This window comes from Cupressus sempervirens, chromosome 8 (assembly GCF_028749045.1).
Source record: "Cupressus sempervirens isolate cs-2001-9-10 chromosome 8, ASM2874904v1, whole genome shotgun sequence".
Classification (NCBI taxonomy): domain Eukaryota; kingdom Viridiplantae; phylum Streptophyta; class Pinopsida; order Cupressales; family Cupressaceae; genus Cupressus; species Cupressus sempervirens.
In genome coordinates, this window is record NC_143125.1 from 157,122,143 (window position 1) to 157,148,200 (window position 26,058).

A 26,058-nucleotide genomic window follows, 5' to 3' on the forward strand; every position below is an offset into this window, starting at 1 on the left:
TGATGCATTTTTTCCTTGGATTAGCCAAGAGGAAGAGGATGTAGAGCATTATTGGGCAAGTGCTAGAGTCTTTGACTTTATTGCATTCGTAAGTTGTGGGAATGTTTTTTTATGCAACTTAAGTGATTTAAGTTTTGGGCACGTCTTTTTATGCAACTTCAGTGTCTCTTAGGTGTAAAGACTTAATATCTCCCGCTTTTGAGTTTAATGACTTACAGAGACATATACTTGAAGTGATTTTTATCAAATATATGCCAAATGGTCAACGGGGCATTGGAATTTGGGAGCCTACTGCTGTGGTATTTGGAGCATTAAATTGGGTTTGCAGTGGATCTATGAATGAGATTAAATCATTCTTTTGGAGTCATCATATAACATGTAGACATTTCAATCTTCTGAGTGATGAAGTCATCTCCGTGCTATAGGGGTAACTGTGACAAGTTTCTCCACAATTGTAAGGAGGGAATTGTCAAACATTTTACATTTTGGTTTTTCCTTTGTCTTTTCATTATCCAGTGTAGCTGCCTAGTAATTTCAATTTGCTTTTATAATTGAAAGGCGGTGATTTTCTTGTAGTTTTTGAAATTCTGTTTTGGAATGTTCAATATAGAGCTAATGCAATGAATGAGCAGTGGGAATATAAATTTTCAAGACACTAAAGCTATGGTAGTGGATGAATTTATTTGAGCAAATGAGAAGAAGAGTGGCTTACAAGGGTCAGGAAAAAGGGTGCATACTGGGCAAAGGATACCCTGAAAATTGGTGATACAATTATTGAGGCATTGCCCAATCTCTCTGTTCTCTTTCATTGGTTAATTTTTCTTTGTTTCAAGTCATATGCGCTTTATTCTTGTCGCTAATCCTATGATCTTTTATATTTCTACTGAGATGATTATCTTTTATTGAAATGGCAAACATTCTCACTTTCTTTAGCTACGGACGGAGACAAAATCCACTGGTACACATTATATTCATGCAATGTTACCATTTTATACATCTTCCTGGTCTGCATGATAATCAAGAGATTTATTCATTTTTCGCTCAATATAGGCATGAGGGGTTGCTCATGGGTTCAAATTGGAGACCTTGCTCATATTGTGCTAACATGCTATTGCTGCAATGCACACTCGAAGCTTACTGAGATTACCTTCCTGTAGAGTTTAGAATATTTATTTATTTTTTACTTTTTCTGTCGTAGGAGCTCCTTTAGGCACATTATGAAAGCATGATGGCAGTGCAGTTTTGATACTCATGACTCAATTTAGTAGTTCACAGATGAGACAAATCTCTTTGTGTGTGTGTTTTATTTCTTTCTTTAAGGTTTTGTAAACTTCTAGCATGCACCAAAAAATATTTAAACTAATGCTGATTTATCCATTTAAACTACTATATGAATTAATCAATGCTGCAGCAATAGCTTTAGAGATATCTTCAGTCTTTTAAGATTGTTTTAGTTCTGAAATTAATATGGCTTCAGGAGCAGAAGGACCTTGAAAGGAAAGCAGAAATGGTAAAACGGCTCCTGGAACGTGGTTACCGTGTAAAGGTGATATCCTCCTTGCTTTCTTATATGGCTGTAGAATATTTTTCTTTTCCCAGGTTGTAGGGAATCATGTCTTATATTTTATCCTTTTTCTTTAAAGAAACCTTTTGCTGTATTTGTCTATTTAGCCATCTAGTGGGATATCAAGATTACTTCTACGTTTTCATTTTCTTTTCTCTTTTGTGTGTAATGAGTATAATGGTTGTATGAAAACCTCAAATTGGTCCTCCATAATTATATTTTTCTTATAATGATTTTCTAATCCATTTCTTGGGAAAAAATTTCTCCTTATTTTGAAAAGAATTAAATTTTTGGCTTAATGATTCATGTCAAAATTTTAAAAGTTTGAAGGCACATGTCACACCTGGATCATGGTACAACTTCAGTTTCTTACTTTTGATAGTTTTGATCTAACCAGGAACAAATCTTCAATCTTCTAAACTCTTTATATATCTCAAGACTATTGCCAGGATTTTGTACTTTATTGACATTATTTGTAGGATGAAGTAATTTTTTTGTTGGCCTAAAAATATATCAATTCTACCAATCTGAATATTAATGTACTCTCTGCATCCATCGGAGGCACATAAATAGGCATGATGTGTTACACTCAAGATTAGGGAATGTTTGATTGCATAATTTCAAAATAGCATGTAGAAAGGCAATCCAATTGATTCATTTTCCAGTGACTTTTTTGGTCTGCAACTCTCAAGAGTTAGATTTCAGTTGTTTAGTGGGTCCATCTAGTTGCCATTGCAAGATCCTTAATAGAGTGATGCTTTTTGAAAGATGATCAAATGAGTGTCAGATGTTTCTGTGTCTCCTAGAATAGTGTTTGAAGACACTTTTAACACAGTTTTTGAGTCTACATAATATTGTTGAGGTGGCTATAGACCCTTTGGATGCAAGATTTATTTCACAATTTGCAACATAATTGAGGCACATATTTGTCAGTTAATTTAAACTTTGTATTGATCAATAGTAGTTACAGACTTGGGATTCATATGAGATTTAACTACCTCTAGAGGTTCTTTCTATCCTTGATGTTCTCATACATTAGATTTCTTGTTTCGTGGTAAAAGGTAACCTTGCCCTACAAGGAGCAGCGGTTCTTTAATATTTTTTTTTTCTCTTTCTACTCAGTTGAATGTCCCTTCATCAATTCTTTAGGTTTTTTCAACTAAAATAATTGAGCTTTCTAGGGGTCTTCACACATGTAATCTTGCATTGATGGAAACAAGAAGAACTTTAGGAAATGAAATATGTCAAATTTATATAAGATAGCTGGAAGATGTTTATTTTGAAATATTAAATATACCTATAAATGATTGCACATGAAACAATTGGAAATGTATTGTTTGTATACATTGTGTCTAGCTTGATTTATTTCTAATTATTGGCATGAACATGGACATTCTGACATTTAAAAAAAAAGCAGAATAAGTAAAAATGTAGACAGATTCATATAGGTTAAGAAATATTTTGAAAGGAAAATGGAAGAATCTTCGAGAATGATTTGAAGATAATTTTATCCTTCTGGATTTTGATTGTGTGAATCGTTTGAGCCAACGTTTTGGCTCGCACTTCTTATCTCCTTACTGCTTTCTTGCCCTGATGATGGTTCACAGAGTGTGACCTGAAACGTTGGCTCAAAAGATTCACACACTCAAAATCCAAAAGCACAAAATAATATTATGGTGGATTGTGGAAATGCATTTACAATGATTAGAAGATGTTTATTTTGAAATACTAAATAAGCATGAAATGTTAATTAAACACACTATGGAGGATTGCACCACAAAAAATATGAAATTTATTATTCATATTCTTTGTATTTTAGCTTGATTCATTCATAATGGTTTGCATGAACATGGTTGACTCTTAATCAAAAACACTTTCACATTCCAAAAGACACAGACCAAGAATAAATGTAGATGGATTCTTGTAGGTTAAGAGGAAATTTCTGAAAGCAAGATGGAAGAGTCTTTGATGAAGATGGGAAACCCTCAATGGTCCATTTAGCTTTCCACTAGATGAGGCTTTCACACGCTACAATATCTTAATATTCCTCACTCAAGAAAACTAAGATAGCCACTGAAATTGCAACCTTGAAATAGACTGAGTCTGGTACTTTTAAGGACTGACATATTTGACAAATGATTATATGAACAATGTTAAATTTTCTATCTGTGCATGGTGGAAGATAGGCAAATCCAATGACTGCAAAATCTGCCAAGCATGTCACTGTAGAATATCAATTGACTATAATTGAAGTTGGGATAGTCCTCTTTCCGATTATTGAGATGAGTCAGTTTGACAATCCTTTTGTGCATGAATATTAACAAAAGTCATTTAGAGTTGTAATAGACTAATACAGATTTTCAGTTCAGTTGATCCATCATCAACTTCGCTATTCTATCATGCAATTTTTCAATACTGATTTTGGTTTTCTTTAGTTTCTATTCAATGTGATATGCTACCAAAATCAAAATATACAAGGCAGAAGGTTTTTGTTACAGCTATTGTTTTCCATCTACATCCTTCATTTAATTTTCAATATTTGTGTGTGCAAATTTTTACTTATAAATTAATAATTCAACGTAAATCAGATTGCACGCCTTTCTATGCAACTGGCAATTTATCTGTTCTGATCTAAAAAACGATTGTGTAATAAATAGGTCTTGGGTATTTAACAGTTGACTTTTAGTTGCTTATTTTTCAGGGGGCATGCCTGGCTCTAGTTCATACCTGGTTTGTATCTAGGTTCAACATGTAAAGGAATTTGGCAAGGGCTCAATCAGATACCCGTGGGTTCATTTTGGATGAATTATTGATGAATTTGCTAAAACCTGTCCATGAAAAATGTCTTTTTTAAAAATCCGTCACATTTTACAGAGATGAAATCTTAAGATTTCTTCCTGCATCTTACTGTTACTCTATCAACAATGCGGGACTTGTACAAATGGCGCCATTGTAGTAATATAATCATTTATTTGTTGATGACATCATCTTTCCTGAAAGCTTCTCCTCCTACTTGCTTCTTCCTTGAATGATGGTTGATTAATGTGTGCATGAGATGATAAATTTTGGAGGTCATGTTATTATTTGATGCCACTGCTGTTTAAAAGTTGTCCAAAAGTTATTTGAGCTTTTTGAGGGAGTTATTTGGAGTATTAACTGTCGTGTATATCTTTTAAAGACATGCTTGCTGGCTTAACATTGTTTATTTGAAAGGATTTTTTATATTAAAGGTAAAGAAAATTATTGGACATGTCTACTAGTCTTACAAAGACTTGTTGGACACCAAATCCAGAAAACTATGGATAACCAAACAGGTAGGACTCAAGCGGTTTGCAAAACTGGACAATTCTTCTGGGCCCTCCTCAGAGGAGAAGTACAGTTTACTAAGCAAAGTGTAGAATTCATCCTGAGAGAAGCAGCATAAAGCCCAAAGAAGCAAGCTTAGATTAACAGTGTCGAGCATAAAAGGTAAGAGGTGAAAGCCAAAACTGACCAAACAGAAAAAACCCAGAGCCAAGTGAGTATGTATAATCAGTTGTCATCTCTTCGTTTCATTCTAGCTAGAAGTAGATTGCTCAAGGAATAAAAAAACTTATTTTCCTTCTCATCCTATATGTCTTTGGCTAACTTTAGTGAATTCAAATGGAAAAGGCTGATGTCTTTCCTACATTCATTCAACTTCCATTGCTGAAAATTGGGGAAGCTTTCGGTTTAAAGTCATCAATTAAGACAGAATCTATAACAGTGCAAGTAAATTGCTGTTGCTGAGATTCTTAAAGAGTTTGATGGGTGGCCATAGCTTTGGTAAAATTATGAGAATTAATTTCTAAACAACTTGCAAAATAGAAATGATCAACCCATATCTTGATGCTTTGTCTGCATTAGTTGTTACCTGTCCTGGGAGGAGATTATTTGCACCTTTTGAGTATCCATTTTGTTAGAAGAGATGAAAGGAGGATCAGGAGGAACACCTAGTCTATAGATCCAGACTAAGAGTGATTAATCTGAACTTGAAAACTCTCTTTTCAATCATTCTGCTCCAAACTTCACTTATATGCTTGCCAGTATCATTTTAAATCATTTGATCCTGATATTCCACCAAATCAGATTGGGTTTAATTTCATTAAACTTTGCATTATCTGATTTTGCAATTAAATTATGTAATTGATAATATGAAGAGATGTGTGTAAAATAACAATGAACAATGCCACTTGTTATCTCTGATATATGCTGTTATATGTATGCTAAAGTGAATTGACATTTCTGACACTTAGAGCAATGATCCTATGTCAAATATGGGAATATGACTATGCAATTGAGATGTAAAGGTATTGCTTATAACTCTATGAGTTGCTATCTCTGGGATCAACCATTCAAGATAAGGAGAATTGTGAATGGACAGCAAGTGACGTGTGGTGCACAGCAGTACAAGTCACGATATTTTATAAGTAATAGTTTGTTGGTTAAGATTGGACTTCCATTGTGTTGGCCTACCTCTGGTATGCTTCAATTTTAAACTTTAACCTTACTGTCAGAGCATCTTTTAATAAAATAATATGAGATACTGTGAGCATTCTAGCTTGTTCAATACCAGAATTAAGTATTCAAGATTATGCATCAGTATATTGTTCGGAGTACCCTAGAGGTTTCATACTCTATCCATATATCATATACAAAAGATGCAAACTTGATCCATAATCTTTTTAGCAGCATCCTTCAATAAATTGTTTAGTACATTGGGACCATTGAAATAGGATAAAATGATTCTAGTGGATGCGCAAAACGGATTTTCTTTGTAAAGCTGTAGAAACATTCAAGCAAATGCAAAAAGCAGGGGTATCTGTCAAAGCATATTAGAGTGAAGATTTTTATTTCAGTTGTATTAGTTGACAGATATGCAAGGCAAAGAAGCCTATATATGAGGCACACAATGGCTTATCTTTCAAGAAGCTGCTATCGTTAGGAAAGGAAATACAGCAGTCACTTATTTGGTGTCTTGTGAGAAAAGAGGTTCTGTGAAGTATGTAGTTTCTAGAGTGAATGGAGTCAAAAGCATTTTCAAACAGCCTTGAAAGTGGTGGGACCCATTGCTACATAAGAATACTTTTGGTTTTGCTATATGGGAAGCAACAACTTTCAATTATAGAAAGAATTACACTTGGCAGAACATTGCTACTCAGCATCCAAATCTTGATAAAATCAAATAATTTCTCAGCATACATTAGGAATCTTGGTTGGCACTTTAAAATGAATTCGTTAAAAAGGTTTTAAAGTTGGGATTTGACTTGATTCATGAACCACTTAAAGAGTTCAAAAATCTTATGATTTGGACTCCCTTGTGCTGTTCGAACCAAATTTGTAATGTCCTAGCTTTAGTAGTCGACCAAGTGTGTGTGTGTTAACCTAGGTCTACATGGTCCCAAGGGCTAACGAAGGGTTTAAAGGGATTTTAGAGTGTTTTGGCCTAGTCATCTCCAGTTTGGGCCAAAACGGAGTTGATTTACTCAGTCTTAGGCATACTTACTATTTTTAGTAAGTTAGCAGGACACAGGGGAGGCTAGTTTTGGTGATTGGATTTGATACTCCTCGGCGAGAGCTTTCCGAAGAGTTATCACTCGTGTTGTTCGGAGTTTGATAGCTAATATATTTTTATGCCTGAAGTATTATTAAAGTAACATTTAATTTAGTTGTAAAATATTAAAGTTTTACTTCAATATTAAATTTTATGGGAATGTGTGCAAATCAAAAGGGGTGCCTAAGGGAGACATAAGTGATTATTTTAATATGTTTTATATTGCACATCTTTTATCCCACATTGCTCATGTGAGTTGAATTGACCCTTGGAGAAAGAATAAAAGGGAGCATTAGTGGCTTCATTTAGCAAGGTTGAATATGAGAAGAAAATTAATGTGTGAGTTGCAGATCCATTCTTGGCATTAGGGGATGTCTATCCTCTCTTGTGACATTCTAGATGCCATTCCCTTGGGGTTTGGCCTTTGGAATCCATTGTTATTAGCTTCATTATTAAGCAGATTGGGTGCATTTCTAGATACAGATAGATTTGATGTTTTGCTCATATCTTCTTCATTACTCATCCGATGCTTATGCTACTTTGAGAGAGTGATTTTATGAAGATATTGTACTATTTGAAAGACAATACTGTAGCAACATTGTTCACGTGGGTACTAACCATGCGGAACTATTCACGTGACACTATTCACGTAGTAGCAACAAGTTTAAATAACATTTGCTGGAGCATTATGTCAATAATATTGGAGCAATTAGTGAGTTGATAGTCTACCTGTATTTGATTTTATTAAATTCTGAAACTAACATCATATCAACAGTAATACAATTTCCAATCTGCATGTTATTGTACTTTCTTTTTGTCCATGTTGAGTGATTTTCAATTCCATGCAAGCAAACAATATAAATGTCTCATTTCCGAAGTCATAAGGTGTTAAATTAGTGAACAAAGGAATAAGGAGTTGGATACAAACTGTTTGACAAAATTCCTATCAGCAGTTGTTTAGTTTTTGGGCATTTCCAGGGTGTCCATTACAGTTGCATTAGAGCTTTAAGTCCTGCCATCCTGTGGAGGCCTTGCAGGGAATTTGGAATAGCTAGATAGAGGAAAAAGTGTTTGACGAAATGTCGAAACAGTAAATTTAAAAATAAAATAGGTTAAGAATGTATGTTTGAGCATGCCACAGAGGCCATCGACTTTTTCCATACCAGAGCAAGACAACAAAGATTCAGACTGACAGAGCGAGCAGTCTAGTTCATCCGTGCAGGTGGACATATAATCCAGTCATACAAACACAGAGGAGATATTCTTTGAACTAGACAATAGTATGGGTGACTAAGATGACAGGAATATAGGACTAGGCAGAGACAAGAATGTCGGTCCAGATCAGGAGGAGGTAATGTTTAGACGGTTATTGGGTTTGTTATAGCAGGGGTAGTGTATGCAACAGGAGCAGAATAGGTGAATGGATATGATGTGGCTTATGGCTACACAAATGGGCGTCAATATTAATCTAGGTGATGCAAACAATAGAAATGGGGGCAATGATAATAATGGAGGTCGAGGCAACAACAATGGTCCCGAGAATAACATTAATGGTAAAAATAATGGACATGGCAACAATGGGAATGAGGCCGATAACTTTAGACACGCTGCACACCCAACTCGGACGACGAGCTCGAGACCTCTTCTACCCACCTTTCTACCTAGAGATTTGGTTCAACCAGCAAATGAACCGCAGATTACTGAGTAACAAGATCAGTTCAGGAGGGACTGGGAGGCTAGTGGACTGGAGTTTCAGACAGATATTTCCCTTAGAGATTATATGGACTTGAGGATGGGACACATGCCTAGAGCAGGAGGGAGAAATCAAAACTTTGAGCTAAGAAAGAAAGTTGGAAAACTTTCTTTACCTTATTATGATGCTTCGGGGAAGATGACTACACGAGCTTGGGTGTAGAAGGTAGATACATACATCCAACTGAATCCTATGCCTGAGGAGGAGGCTATCAAGTATGCATCTATTCATTTGGATGGTCCAATGTATGAGTGGTGACACGATGGCATGGTAACCTTGGGGCATAATCAGATCACATCTTATGAGGAATTTACTGAGAGACTCATAGAGAGATTTGATACCAAAGATCCCGAGTTACAGTTTAAAGAGTTGGCATAGCTCAAGCAGTGGGGATCAGCTGAGACATATATTAGTGAATTTCAGAGGTTAGCTGTGTTGGTGACAGATATTTTAGAGAGGAGATTAGTAGTGCTATTTATGGATAGACACTTAGATCCCTTGAGGGGTTGGGTCAAGGGGCATGACCTTGCTACATTATAGGAGGCCACTAAGAAGGCTCGTGACTTAGCACCTTCTTCTTTTAAGAGCAGATTTCAGCCTAGGGATTCACATATGAAGAAGGATTAGGATAAGGACAAAAACCCTTTTTACTAGGATGTACAACCAAAATGGGATAATAGGGAGTTGGATATAATGGCACCTTGAATGAGTTGAGGAGGAAGAAGTTGTGTTTTCATTGTAGAGAGCCTTGGGACTTATGTCATAAGTGCCCTCTCAAGGCTAAGGAAAATCAAATGGAGTATTTTTCAGTGGAGGAGTCAGAGTCAAAGGGGGAGGATTAACACTCTGATTTGAATGAGAGTAGCACTCCAGAGGAGAACATCTTTCCTAAGGATGATAGGTCGTTGGCACAATTGATAGGGGCTCAAAAGGTGATCTCATTTAGGGTCAGGGGTACTGTCCAGGGGCAGAAAGTGATCTCTCTCATTGACATTGGGGCTACACATAACTTCAGAGATGCACAGTTAGTAGCCATGAGAGGTTTACAGTTTGAGGAACATGCTAGGTTTAGAGTCATGGTAGCTAATGGTGACAAATTATTATGCACTCGGAAGATATTTAATCTTCACATCAGATTTGGAGATGGCTATGAGTTGGAGGATTAGTTCTATGTAGTAGACATGGGAGACTATGATGTCATCCTCGGCATGACATGGATGGCCTCGCTAGTTGAGTTCACATTCAACCTAGTAAACTGGAGATGAGATTCCAGCATGAGGGAAGAACCGTTGTACTCAGAGGACTTTCTATTGGGAGTTGTAGAGTAGTCTCCCTAAGGAGAATGCAAAGACTTTTTCGGGATAATGACGTAGAGTGGGCAGTAGAATGTTTCATTATGCCAGCTCCACAAGAGCCACAAGCAAAGAGTCACTCACTAGATATCCAGGAGATACTTGACAGGTATGCCAAAGTATTTAGTGATATTCCACATGGGGTTCCTCCTGACAGGGGAATAGAGCATGTTATTGAGCTCGAGGAGGGAGCCAAACCGGTCATGATTACCCCCTATCGTCATCCTCAAAAACACAAGAATGAGATAGAGAAGGCAATCAAGGAGCTATTGGAGATGGGGCACATTAGGTATAACAAAAGCCCTTTTGCTTTAGTAGTAGTTCTAGTGAAGAAGGATGGGACAATGCGCATGCGCATCAATTACAGGGCATTGAATAAGAAAACAATTAAAAATAGGTATCCCATTCCTAGGATTGATGAGCTGATTGATGAGTTGCACGCATGCTTCTTCACCAAAATTGATTTACGATCTGGATACCACTAGATTAGGATGAGAGCAGAGAACATCAAGAAGCCAACCTTTCAATGTCACTATGGCCACTTCGAGTTTATGGTTATGCCATTTGGGCTAACCAATGCACCTGCCACATTTCAGAGTTGTATGAACCAAGTGTTTAGGGGGCAATTGAGGAGATTCATCTTGATCTTCTTTGATGACATCTTGGTCTTCAGTAAGCCCTGGGAGGAGCACTTGCAGCATCTAGAGGAGGTGTTATCTATTTTGGATAGAGAGTCATTGTATGCCAAGGAATCAAAATGCGAGTTTGGCATGACCGAGCTCCTTTACCTTGGGCATATCATTAGTGCTAATGGTGTTCGGGTTGAGCTCTTGTGGATTGGCCTACTTCCACAAACCTCACACAACTTAAGGGGTTCTTTGGTTTATGTGGTTTGACAGGAGGTTTGTTAGGGAATTCTCACAGATTGCCACACCTTTGATAAATCTCACCAAGAAAGGAGCCTTCACATGGACAGAGGCAGCGTAGAGATGTTTTGACCACTTCAAACAAGTGATGTCATCTTGTTTGGTTCTAGCTCTACCTGATTTTATGAAGCCATTTGAACTTCAATGTGATGCTTCAAGAGACGGGATAGGAGCAATATTTGTCCAGGAGAGACACCCCATTGCATTCAAGAGTAGGAAGCTCTGAGGAGTTGAGAGGAGTTATTCTATCTACGATAGGGAAATGTTGGCCATAATGCATGCATTGGCCAAATTCTGATCATATTTGGTAGGTGGATGTTTTGTGATCAAAACTGATCACAATAGTCTTAAATACTTCATGAGCCAACGTGATCTTAATGATCGACATCAGAAATGGGTTATTAAATTGCAGGCTTATGACTTTGATATAGAGTTTGTCAAGGTAAGAAAAATGTGGTGGTTGATGCTTTATCTCGGAGACCTTACTTATGTGCTCTAGCAGTGGTTTCAGGAGCTTGGAGAGATCAAATTGCAGCAGAGTATGCAGGAGATGATTGGGCTTTTGGGATAGTTGTGGGCACCATTCAGGATGACAAGTATGCGGTGTCGGATTGGTTGATCAAATTTCAGGACAAGGTTTATTTGATTCCTACATCACAGTTTAGAGAGGAGATTTTGAGGGCATTTCATGATGCACCTACAACTGGGCATCGAGGGGTCTTCAAGACCTATAGGCAGATCCAAGAACGGTTCTCATAGAGAGGGCTCAAGGATGATGTTAAGAGGTATGTGAGGAAGTGTAGCTTGTCAATAGAATAAGGGAGAGCACGCGTTTCCTATAGGTTTACTACAGCCCTTGCCCATTCTAGACAGGAAATGGGAAAGTATTTTTATGGACTTCATCACTGGTTTACCATGAGTGCAGGGAAGAGTGTATTTATGTGGTGGTAGATAGATTGACAAAGTTTGCTCACTTCTTTGCTATTCCTTCTACTCATACAACTCAAGTAGTAGATTTATTCTTCAGAGAGGTTTTCAGGTTGCATGGGATACCGAGATTATTGTTAGTGATAGGGATAGCAAGTTCATGAGCGCCTTTTGGCAGGAGTTGTTCAAGCGGTGTGGTATAGATCTTACACCTAGTATGAGTTACCACCCTCAGATAGATGGGCAGACGAAGATAGTAAATAAATGGGTGGAAAGCTATTTGCAGAACTATGTGACTGCACAACAGAGAGTGTGGGTCAATTGGTTATACATGAGGGAGTATTGTTACAGTACCACATATCACATGACCATCAAGATGATTCCATTTATGGCATTGTATGGGTATGAAGCACCCAGCTTCATGGAATTAATTTTGGGGAACATCCAAGTGCCCAAAGCCAAAGACCTGTTGCAGGATAGTCTAGATATCCTGAGAGTGCTCAAGGAGAACATACAACAAGCTCAAAATCAACAGAAGTTGTATGCTGATCAACATAGGGTAGAGCGTAGTTTCAAGGTAGGGGATATGCTGTATTTGAGGCTACAACCATATAGGCAGTCATCGCTCAAGAGGAGTGGAGCAGAGAAGCTAAAGCCTAGGTTTTATGGTCCTGACAGGGTGATTCGTAGAGTGGGTGAAGTCGCCCATGAGCTTGAGCTTCCAAAGGGCAATCGGGTGCACAATGTATTCCATGTGTCGAGGCTTAAGAAAGTCATTGGTCAGAGTGTATTTCCTTGTATAGATTTTACCCCCTTTGGATGAGGAGGGGAAGCTCATGTTAGTACTTGAGGCTATTCTGGACACCCAAGTGAGGAAATTTAGAACTAGGGTAGTGAAAGAGTATTTGGTCAGATGGAAAGACTTGCCAAAGGAGGATGCTACATATTAGAGTGAGCAAGTTATTCAGCAGGCTAGATTGAGATTGCTTGAGGACAAGCAATTTCAAGGGGGGCAGACTATAATGTCCCCACTTTTGTAGTTGACCAAGTGTGTGTGCATTAGCCTAGTTCTACATGGTCTCTAGGGCCAATAAAGGGTTTAAAGGGGTCTTAGAGTGTTTTGGTGTAGTCATCTCTAGGTTGGGCCAAAACAGAGTTGATTTACTTAGTCTCAAGCATACTATTTTTAGTAAGTCAGCAGTGTTGGTTCCCAAAATTGCAGATTGGAACCCTATGAGCCTTGCCTACTCGATACTAGGATATCCAACCGGTGAAGGCCAACTTGACGGGACTAATCGATGCGATCCAAATCCCTTGCACTTCTGGCTTTGCAAAACCAAGGCGGGTATTCCTGATCCTGAACTAGACACCTAGATCCAAGACGCTTATAGCAGATAAATTAGAATGCGAATGCAACAAAAGCTTTTCAAAACGGCAAGAATAATAGAAAGCTTTAAGATTGCAAATTATAAATTAAGAATAATAAATGTGATAATGTTTTAAATAAAGAATAATTATAAATTAATGCAACAAATGAATATATTAATTCCTCAAAGGAAAGAAATGAAACAGTTGCTAGCATATGGATTATGAATCAAGAGCAATATAAAGACTAGTGCTTGATTAAATGGGCAATCAGAGTCAATATTATAAGTTGAAACATACAACTTTATAAAGTTCAATATATTTAAGCTATAAACAATTTTAACAATTCAGATGTGACAGATCAATTATATAAATGCAATTTTAAACTAGTCTAGGATGCATTTTAACTCCTGTGATATGGAGACAAACTAAACATAAATATGAAAATAATTAAATATTTCACAATATTTATGTTTATCAAATTTAAAATGCAATAATGACCCAGTCCACTTATCCGAATATTAAAATATTTATAGAAATTAATAAAAAACATTTATAAAGGACGCAACTTAATAATAATTTAAAACTCTAATGCAAATAAACTAAATAAACACGCTTACAGATTATATCGAAAACAAATTTGCACTAGATACACTCCTTGGGGATGATCCATCCAATGCATTTCAATTTCCGGAATCGCATACAAATTTGCTCGGTAATCCAGAATCCACCGGCTTAATTCAAAACTTCATTTATTTACCATTAAAAGAATAAAATATATCAAGTGCATATAGTATATGTAAAAATTTAAATATGAATATTGAGTACAATATATATTGTGTCCCTTTGTTTTGATTCTCTATCGTATATTTATAGATGATGAAGAGGTGTTTGATAAAACAACACATACCTTAGAGCATCTAATCATTCTAACTGATCAAAAGTTTAATTAAGATGCTTAAATTTGACCAAATAGAAACTAACGCATCTTTAATACGGCTGGCACTATTGATCAATAATTGTTTTGAAAAGAGTTGGGATTTGAACGTATGATATTATTCCTTTAGGCGATTCCAGATGCATGGTTCCCATACGGTATCTGATCAGACGTTTTAACTCTTGGCTTCCGCATGTGCTTTCCTATACAGGAGCTTTGCTCCAATATGTATTCGCACAAGTATATCTCCAAATAACGCCTTAGGAATTTCGCAACTTCAAGCTGGAAAGGGCTCTTGGTATGCATGTTACGCTTCATTCAATACTTTGCCATGGTCAATTGTTTATATCCTCTTGTTATCGGTGCACTTTTCTATAGACTCGTTACATCCAGGTGAGAATCTCCTACTCTCGTAAACCTTTCTTGAACCTGCACCAATAACAAAACGAATTAAAAAACTATAAAAAAAAAATATAAATCCCATGTAATGAAGGCCCTGCGCTAAAATCTTCAACATCATGGATGGACGGCAAAAAATGTTTATCATATCCAAACACCAAAAACTCCAAGAAAACCATTCCCCGATATTTGAGATGCATTTCTTCTTACTCATTGTGTCTGCAAGCATGATCTGGCAAGACATCATCCATCGTTCTGAGATTCCATATAGATTTTGTATACTGGAGGTGTGCTCTGATTATGTTTATCATTCTCATTACATATTATGGCATAGTATGCGGATTACATTTTGTCGGGTTTCTTTACCACTGTCTGTTCGATACTTATCATTCAATCTCATCATTTCTAACTTCTTCTGTTTCCAGTGAGCATTAACTCATGCCTTGACTTTCATTATTGTTTATTTGTGGCTCCATGACGTGCTTTCATTCATTTGCACTATCTTTGACTGGTATTTACATCATTATGAATGATAGCAAAAGCCATAAAGTATTACTGTAGGTGCTCAGGGTATACAACTATCTAGACTTAGATCTTTCTCTCACCAAACTTTTGTCTTTGGTTGCCATTTAAATTTTTGATTTTTCTCATATTGACATCAGAGAGTGGATTAATGATCTAGGCAAGCTTTTCTGTCCTGACTTTGCTAACCATAATCATATATTAAAATTTCCTTTGACTAATGAACGAATTAGCTGCATTAGATTTACATTAGCACTTATGCTTTTGACTTCGATATTTGACCAAGGAGCTCTCCATCTTTTCAAAACTCTATCAGCATGTAAACATAATCATCATCATCTTCAAATGGATTGCATTCACATGCTCATTCTAGGCTTGCAATATTTTGACTTCTCTCTTAAAGTCTTTAACATGAGTAGGCAACAAGTATATACATCTACATACTTTTAATCATGGAGGTAAGATATGCTCAAATGGATGCCTAAAATTTTAAATTTTAGAGCTCCATCAAGCAGGACACAGGGGAGGCTAGTTTTGATGATTGGATTTGATACTCATTGGCAAGAGCTTTTCGATGAGCTATCACTCATGTTGTTCGGAGTCCGATAGCTAATATATTTTTATGCCTGAAGTATTATTGAAGTAACATTTAATTTAGTTGTAAAATATTAAAGTGTTACTTTAATGTTAAATTTTATGGGAATGTGTGCAAATCAAAAGGGGTGTCTAAGGGAGACATAAGTGATTATTTTAATATGTTTTATATTGGACATCTTTTATCTCACATTGCTCATGTGAGTTGAATTGACTCTTGGAGAAATAATAAAAGGGAGTGTTAGTGGCTTCCTTCGGCAAGGTTGAATATGAGAAGAAAATTGATGTGTGAGTTGCAGATCCGTTCTTGGCATTAGAGTACGCCTATTCTCTCTTATGACATTCTAGACGTCATTCCCTTGGGGTTTGGCCTTTGGAATTATTGTTATCAGCTTCATTATCAGGTAGATTGGGTGCATTTCTAGCTATAGGCATATTTGATGTTTTGTTCATATCTTCTTCATTACTCATCTAATGCTTATGCTACTTTGAGGGAATGATTTTATGAAGATATTGGACTGTTTGAAAGACAAAATACTATATCAACACTGTTCCCGCAAGTACTATTCATGTGGCACTATTCATACGACACTATTCATGTCACTGTAGCAGCAGGTTTAAATAACATTTACTAGAGCATTATGTCAATAATATTGGAGTAATTAGTGAGTTGATAGTCTGCACATATTTGATTTTATTAAATTCTGAAAATAACATCATATCAACAGTAATACAATTTCCAATCTGCATATTATTGTACTTTCTTTTCATTCATGTTGAGTGAGTTTCAATTCCATTTAAGCAAATGATATAAATGTCTCATTTCTGAAGTCATAAGGGGTTAAATTAGTAAACGGAGGAATAAGGAGTTGGATGCAAACTGTTTGACAAAATTCCTATCAGCAGTTGTTTAGTTTTTAGGCATTTCTAGGGCGTCCATTACAAATTCACTAGGTATGAAAATTCACTCTCTCCAACTTGCCGACATCATGTATTGTCAGGTAGTATAGAAAGCTGCTGTAGAGTTGAAGACCTCAACCATGACCAAGCCACACCATCTATAAATCTCCTAGTTCTTCCTACAACAACCATTGGATCATTTCCTCATGCTCCTGAGTTGCAAAGGGTCCATACAAGATAGACAAGATTTCTGAGGAATAATATGTTAAGGATAAAATTGTCCAAGTTGTTGAGATAGAGGAAGATCTTGAAATTGATGCCCTTGAGCATGGAGAACCTAAGGGAAATAATGTGGTTGAGTATTTTGGAGAATAGCTATAAGGCTTTTTTTTCGTATTCGCCTATGACCAAGGTCTTCTCATTTTGCAATTGGAGCTATATGTCGTGCACATGACTAAGTTATTGAACCAGTGAGGAAGTTCATGATTTCTCCCGACTCCCATAATGGTAAAATCATCACCATTATCCTTGTACGGAATGGGTTTCCACCAAGCTATGTTGCCACATGTGCAAATGACTTGTGCAATAAACAAAGATTGTGAGCTATTACATTAGGTTTTACTACTTTGAGGAAGAGAAGATAGTAGCTTTCAACTCCATTTAAAGCTGAAAGACAAAATAAAAACTCTATAGTCAGAATTCAAATGGTACTGTTAGTGAAAATATTGCATATCGAAAAATTACAGTTAAAGAGTAAATTGAAAAAGAGGTTCATGAGGGAGGTGTTGGTGTTTGAAACTACTGAACAACAAAATGCTCAATAACAACATGGTAATGCTCATACAACCTAAGGATAGCCAATTCCCATTAGCAATCATGTGTGCAAATCATTTGGACCCAACTTCAACAAAACCAAGAATGGTTTCCTACTCTTTAGGTTCTACTAAACCAAGGTGGGTGTACCTAGGGATAATTCACTAAGATATTGCTGTATGAATTTTAATTTAGTTTCATTCTGATTCTCATCTTCTGTCCCTATCACATATGCAATTTATCCATTTGTTGATACTCTCTAATTCATATATATCCCTTTAAGCATATTTGGTCATGATTCTCCTTGAGTTTATAAAAAATCCCTGGTAATAGCAGCTACCTATAACTCAAAAATAATGTATAAACGAGTGCTGACCAGCAATACAACCTTGACTGAAAATGGTTTTGAATTTGAAAATGATTTGGCATACAGAAGCAAGATTTACTCTCAACTATTAATGGTTTATATGACCAATACCTTATGCATTGGGAAAAACTTACTATTGGTGGGAGATCTAATTTAGACAACTTGTGAACGAATTTATCAACAACAATCACCCATTCCCATTCTTATAAAATAACCTTTCCATAAACTCATGAATTCTATTGATCTATTGAAGCATTTATATAATTCATTGAATTAAAAGCAACAATAAAACCAATACACAACCAATCCAGATTGCATTCAGCCATATGAACCTTACTCAAATGACTTCAAAATAAACAAGTTCATAAAATGGAGACAAGAAGTGATGACACAGAAAAATGGTGCAAATAGCCCTTTGTATTATCTTATTGGAATGAGTAATACAGTAACCAATAGAATTTCAACCAAGCCCAAAAAATTCAATTGGTTATGTCATATTTCTCTGAGAAAAAGTACACTTGAAAGTATCTAAACTACTACATGAAACAGGACCGACTGTACTAGTTCTTGATAATTCCAAAAAATACATCAGAATTCAGACCATCACATTTCCTTGAAAACTCATTTATATAGGCATGAGTTGCAACAAGCAAAGGGCAAATGTGATTGACAGGCGTCCTTCAAAAAGATACTTACATACATCTATCACAAAAAGACAAAACTGTGGATAACAGAAAGATTGATACATCAAACATTCTTTTGTGGGTCCCTTTCTGTTACACCACTTGGAAAGACAAGGGTACTATGATCTGGTTCTTTGATTATTCTGATTCCTTGGAGTAAGTGGCCATCAAGCTTGAAAGCGATGAGTCATCTCTAGTTACCTGCAAACTTACTTTAACCTGAGGATTTTCCTTGTCCTCATTATTAACTGTAAGGGTGATAGTTACTCTTGCACCTTCTTCTTTCTCATCATCTTCTACCTCGTCATCTTCTGCCATCTTCTCTATAGACATAAACTTATCTTTCCATTCTTTATAGGCAGTGTCATCCGCCCAATCAAAACTTAGGACCTCCCTATGTACAGTTATCAAAGAATTTGCAATTGCTTCTACATCAACAAGATCTTTCCTAATAGTACTATAGAATAACTGTACCTTTACCAGCTCCTCAGTAGTCATTGCCCATAACAAATGACCAGATTCATTAATGATTTTATTCATCCTTTCTCAAAAATCTCATCCAACTCCCTCTTCCACTCTTCCTTTTCCTTAACTTTATATCAACAGTCTTTAAAGCACACGGAAATAAATCAAAATTTTCACCAATATACTTGGAAAAACAAATAACTGATCTTTTTTGAAAAGAATTTTGTTTATCATCAAAACCTTGCAACCTATTTAACAGAGCAAAGATCTTTTCAATTTGATGACAAGACAGCTGGATGACAGATATACACATTGTGGTAATATCATTATTCCTTTCTGTCCATTTCTGCACAAGGGGTCTGAATTTAACCTCATTTCTCTTTAATTCATCCCTAATAGCTGCAATCCCTGCTAACAAGTCAAAAAATGATGGCCAGTCAATTCTGTCTACTAGGTACATTATACCTTGCCTCAACTTTTCTTCATATTGATTGTTCAGTTCTACATGCAATGCATATAACTTATTCTTCTTCTCTTAAAAATTCTCTGCAATGTAGAACTGAGGCCTTTCTGGGGTATCTGGTATTGCATAGTTGGTGTTGACCTAAAAGGTTCAACAGGTGGCCGTGGGGGGTATGCAATCCTGGGTCTACTGGACTCTCCTATTTTTCTTTTCCCAAGAATCTTTTCCATTTGAGTCACTTTGTTTTCTAATCATTGTATTTGCATACTCCTCTCCTCATATGCTTTTAAGACTTCTTTAAATCTGGCATTGAGTTGTGCAAACTTATCTTCTTCCTGGCCAGACACCACACTGCCAAATTTTAACATTTCTGAGGCCATCCCAATTATTTGCTTGCTGCCAACCTCACCAGCCCTGAACACTGTTAATGCACCAGTATGCTCTGCAGTAGAAATTTCCTGCATTCTGGTCTTATCCCTTTTCTCAATGGACCAAATAACCAGGGCTTGGTTGTCATCACTGAACTTGACTCCCCTATGAGCTTGTAACACCTCTTCTTCAGTCTTAAATTGGACATCCTTTTGTTTCCTTATTGAATCAAAGACCATGGCATTCACTATATCCCATTCTGGCAAAATGAGGACTCCTGATTGTCTAATTACTTGCCTTCTGGCCTCAGGTATAAATTGAGCAAAATCATTCAAAAATTTAGATTTCACGTCTTCTTTTATAACAGAGTCCGGTTTGTCAGGTTGCTTTGCCTTTATCCTTTCACATGTCTTTTCAAAATTGCCTATGTTTAACCTCCACAAAAATTGTGCAAATGCTCTAGACTTCACAAAATTTTCATCATTAATAAACCTCTCAGAGGCTTGGGCAACTATAGGATCTATTTCCTTACCTTGGTAATCAGCAACAGTTAGATCCAAGGAAGGTGTAGGAGGTTCTTCTAGTTCTCCAATCTCCAAATCAGTGGAAGTAACAATTACATCCCCCTCCCCACCAATTTGTCTAAGTTGTTCCCTAAAAGATGCTTCATCATCTATCCGGATTGGGGACTGGCTTGGGGAGTACTGTTCTACTTGAAAGAAGAAGATCCTTGCTCTAACTTTTTTTCTTTTTGGAGCACTGGCTGCAGATGGACTTTCTGGCCTTGGTCTTTGCTGAAGGGGAGCCTGTTGCACATTTTGAACCATCACATAACCTGCCCTTTTCTGCAAAGTGTACAGACCAGGAGCCACTATATTTCTGCTGTTTATGCTCCTTTGCACCTTTGCAGCCCTGTCTGGATAAGTCTTGGCATATATGGCCGCCTTCTCATTCATGGTTTGGATTATCACAGCAAAATTATTCATTAATGCTTGCATCTTGGCTCCCTAATATTTTTTATCTTTCAATGGATCATAACTGGAGTCAAAAGCATTAATGAATTCTAGACTCTTACTGAATACTATCCATTTCTCCTTTCTCAATTCCTGCTCTTGGAAAGAAAAAGCATTCCTAATAACATTCTCAGGATAGTATACTTGGTGCACCATGTGGGCAGCCTTTGTCCTCTCTCTTAAGAGGTCATAGAATCTGTCAGGGTCAATAAACTTGGCATGAGATTCTGCCATGTTGTATCTATCTAGGAATAGGTTGAGATGTTTCCACCCTTTCCTCACAAAAACGAAATCATGCACTACAGTAACAACTGGAAAGAAGGTACTCTTCTTAGGCAAATCCCTCTCATCAATAGTGCCTATTTGCCATAACAACTCTGCTATCCCCATCTTCAAAGGCACATTAAATGGTAACACATGAGGCTTGCCCAGGAAGCCATATACTCTTATTACTGTTGAGACATTATAAGGGATTATATCCTCCCAATTATGACTAACCAATAGCCCTTGTGCATGGTCCTTAGGTCTGACCAACTCAAACAGTGCTTGTGGAATTCTAAGGCTGTCCCCTCTCAAAAGCAATCTAAGCTTTGATGCAAAGTATCTATCAAACCTAACAAAACTGGCATCTCTAGCCGCTGATGTCATAGCCACACTCCATAATTGAACTGGATGCCTCCATCTCTGGTTATTTCCAGCTCCATACCCTTGGAAAAGAAAGTATATCCCTTGTACAAGCATATATACATAAGCAATGAATACCAACAGAAAGGTTTGTTTACTTTCCCCCAGGCTATCCCCACTAAACCATTGTGAATTCCTTGTGCTAGGAAAGTACCAAAGTCAAGAATAGTGCTCATCCCAAATTGAAGAGCTTGAACCATAATGAAAACAATAGAGCTTGGGATATGCTCTGCTTCATCCATTCCAAAGATCTTGCACAGAGAAAAATATAATGCTTGAGCCCTTAGATTAAAATGTCTTTTCATTAATGGCTCGGGTGTGCTGGTAGTGATTATAGACAATGTACCTTGGTAGCATGCTCTTGCAATGGCCCTGTCCTCAAGTATATCCTTTGGGCATCATACCTTGCTTGGAGGTGACCCATGTCAATTTTTTCGTGGACAGCATGGTTAGGGTTTAAGTTGAAAACCTCTCTAATTAACTCAGGGCAAACTCTAAAAAGATTTACCCCAGCATGGTTCTTAATCCAATTTGTAATAGGGTCATACTTTTTAGCTAAGTCAACCAACAAATCACTATCAAAGAAAATTGTAGGGACTGTTAATATTCCAATGTCGAATTCCTAGACATTGCTCATGGGGGTATCAAAATTCCTTTCTGAGAACCATTTTCTAAACAATTCTAGGCCTCCCACAAAGACCTGGGCATCTCTTACCCAATTTGCCTTATCAGAGAAGCCCTCCGCTACAATTTCCCTAGAGTCTTTTGGAATGAGCTCCCTCCCCTTAGTTATTTCATGTACGGATAAAGGGAATTGTTCAAGAAAATCATCGTGTACAAAATGTTTCAAATAATCTATCTGTCCCGTGAATTCTTTTTTGGGAGGCATTTTGAATAAACACTAGAAATTGTATAACAGCAAGCACTTGATTTCGAGGAGTCATAGAGTACTTACCCGCTAAAATTTGCAGTTCTGCTCTGTATGATTTCCGCTGCAACTCACTGGATCGCTGGATAAAATTTTTGTGCCCTAGCTTTGCAAATTTTGTATGCTTTGATATTCTTTCTGCGCTTTGGTGGTTCATTAATGGTGAAATCGTGAATTTTATTCAGGCATTGAAATCACATGAATGAGCTCTGAACCATATTAACTCTCAGTAACCGTTACTTCCAAATTGCACCTAGATTTAAATCTTATCGATAGATTTCACCAGATTGGATGGCTTTAATTCAAAAAGTAACGAGCTTTATGGCTTTAAGATCGTAGCCTCGCGTCACATTACTGCTTACCTGCATTCCTTAAATTTCTTACATCTTAAAATTGCGAGTAAGCGCTATCTGTTGATCAAGACAAGATCAATGATCACACAAGTTTACAAGTGAATAAGGCCCAGTCAGCTATACTGACCAATAGGAAGTCTTTATGTGAGTCTGTGCCTCCTGACAACCTCCATGCAAGCGGGTCCCATATCATCTTCTGAGCGAATGAGTACTTGACATCATTCTTTCCACGTGTCAAGCTGGCACATTCCCGCTTTCCTTATTGAACGAGCATCTCCTTATTGTGGGCTTGCGCCAGCCGTTGATCTTGGAAAGGTCAATGGTAACACTGCTTGAATCTTGTAAACCTTCTAAGATGGGGATAGTGACATCACCATGGACACGTGTTCGCATGGCGCATACCCGCTTTGTTTAAACTTCATTCAAGTTCTTAATGCGGGCAAGCGCCCTTCGTTGATCAAGACAAAATCAATGGTGTGAAAAACTTTGTACTTTATGGTCGCATCATCCATTTGGACCAATGAAATGACTCTTTTCAACTTTCGTGCTCTGACCAATTTGACTGCTGCATTAATTGCTAGAATTTCCGCACCTGTAGCATAAGTACTTCTAGCTAAGCATATGTGGCATATAGCATGGCATGACTTAGTTCTTTCTCCCAATCTTGGCCGCACTATGACATGCGACACAAAGGCGCATACCTGCATTCCTTATTGAACAAGCAATTTCTTAATGCGGGCTTGCTCTAGCCCTTGATCTATGAAGGATCTATGGTTGGCAAAACTTCGATCCTATTTGGCAGACAAACCTCTTTATTGGCACAACTGGTAGTACATATCAGCGATCGCTTTACAGCTTGGCACACCGCAACACACACTAAATATTCTCAACCCCACCTCGCTACGTCTCGAAATACTGCTTGCCCGCTTTATTTATCTCTTGTGCAACTTGAAAATGCGGGCATGCGCTGGCCTTTGATCTCACATAGATCAACGGTTGTAAAATCATGTGTCTTAAAAATACCACGTTAGCGAACTGACGAATAAAATACTGCCCTCCAACTCAACTCATGTAACAACTCCCACGGAAGACACCTCAACATTATCTTTGGAAACGATGGGCCCATGCTGTCAGACTATGCTACATGTCCAATTTGTGCTTCTCCGCATTATTTAATTCTTGTGCATCTTCTAATTGCGGGAAAGCGCTAGCCCTTGATCTAAACGAGATCAATGGTCGATGAATCTTGGTGATAAAGAGATACTTCTGTTAATAGATCAACCAATGACATCGCAGGAATTCCAGAATGTGCATGAAAGGTATAGACAAGTTTGCAAAAAGGTTCTGACAATTTATGACAAATCAGTAATCACACTCTTTGCGGCGCATTAAGACTTTAAAACAGGCAAGGGCTATGTGTCATCAAAGCACATGCCCGCATTATTTAAAAACCTTGCATCTCAATATTGCGGGAATGTGATATCCGTTGATCTGAACAAGATCAACGGTCACACAAAATCTGTATCACACATAATATTTCTCAATAAAATAATCAAGCAAATTGCAAGCAAAGCACGGCCAATAAAGGTTTAAACAAGATTTTTAATGAAGTCATGCTTGCGTAAGCCCAACCTTAGGGTAAAAGTAAGATGCCTTAAAATCATTTTTTGGAATATTATTTTCGAGGGTTTTCAAAACTAGAGTAAAATAAGATAAGGCATTAGGGTTTTTACACACTTAGGGGTTTTCAACTGATTTCTCTGATGACAAACCTTGAGAATTTGATAGAATTCCAACAACACAGAGATCGGGACATGAACTAGGGCAACCTAAGAATTTGAAAAATACAAGGAACAAAACCCTAATCTGCATGATACAATGCCTTAAATGATTTTTCACTAAAAAATAAAAAATTTCTCTGTACTATGAAAAATCAGACCAACAGGAGGCACTGTGGAAAGCAGTCGTTTAGGTGATTCTGTTTGATTCTCATATTAGGCATCTTAGTAATGCTGATTGTGATTTCCTTTATCACTAGGACCAACCGATTAACTTTGAACCATAGGATTCACAGTGAAACATGGAGAAAGCCTAGTTCATAGCACAAGGAAGAAGGTTGTTTACATGTTGTCTTGCTTCCATAGTTCTTGATAGTTCATCTCACTGCATAGGAGAGCGACATAAAAAATATGGTCAATACATTTACTATTTCTGTCAGAAGGGTTTATATTGTTTTAAACAAACTTATTCAGTAATGCAGAAGAATGATGATGCTGTGCCCTGTGCTCGTCCTACGAGTCTTCTTGAGAAAGCATTCAGGTGTGCTGATTGTGTGATATTAAGCACTTAAAGTGGACACGTAGCAGTTGCAAGTGGATTCATTATAGAAATTACTCACTCCTCCATTACTATTTTTCTAAGTTGCTGGTTCGGATTCTGGTTCGTATGTGGGTTCAAGACTCGGGTTCGACATTCGCTCAAATTTTTGTTGGGCTGGGTTCCGGTTCATTTTGGGTTCGTCTGTACAAGGCTAAAACAAAATTATATTATGTAGGCTAACTGCATTTTGAGCATAATTCACATATTCTATTTATTTCTCTCTGCTCTAGTAATCCATAGAATGCAAATTACAAACTCCAAACTACTGTCATAACACGACTCCATTTATGATACTAAGAGTTGCATTATGAACCATCGTATAATATTATATTACATAATGTCCCCTTTCTAAAATAAAATTTAGTAATAATTAATAAACAGATAAATTATAATAATCATTGAAAAAAATATTAATATACATTAGTAAATATTAATAAACTTAATATAATATTATAATAAAACCAAATCATACATATGACAATACTCATAATATACCATGCTATTAATTACGATAAATATAACTACAACACAATACTTATATATATCATTCATATTATATTAACTTTCACAAATCGCCAACTAAACTAGTCAAGCAAAGATTGTGACTGTTTGGGTGTAATGCATCCAGTTTGAAGATTAGGTTATATATTATTCATCTGTATCAATAAAATATGGCATTGGGCACATCTAGGTGTACCAGATAGGGGTCGGACAGGAGGGAATCATGTCA

The 26,058-nt window shown here is 36.9% G+C and overlaps 1 protein-coding gene across 3 annotated transcripts in view; it reads left to right on the top strand.

The window, feature by feature from the left end:
- Window positions 1-26,058, top strand: part of LOC149542030 (uncharacterized) — a 192,316-nt gene that overhangs the window by 156,469 nt on the left and 9,789 nt on the right. For all 3 annotated transcript variants that reach the window (XM_089797070.1, XM_089797071.1, XM_089797072.1), the window contains one exon: window positions 1,478-1,546. In XM_089797070.1, coding sequence (XP_089653196.1) covers window positions 1,478-1,546 — 69 coding nt within the window. Of the gene's footprint in view, window positions 1-1,477; window positions 1,547-26,058 lie in introns of those variants that run through there.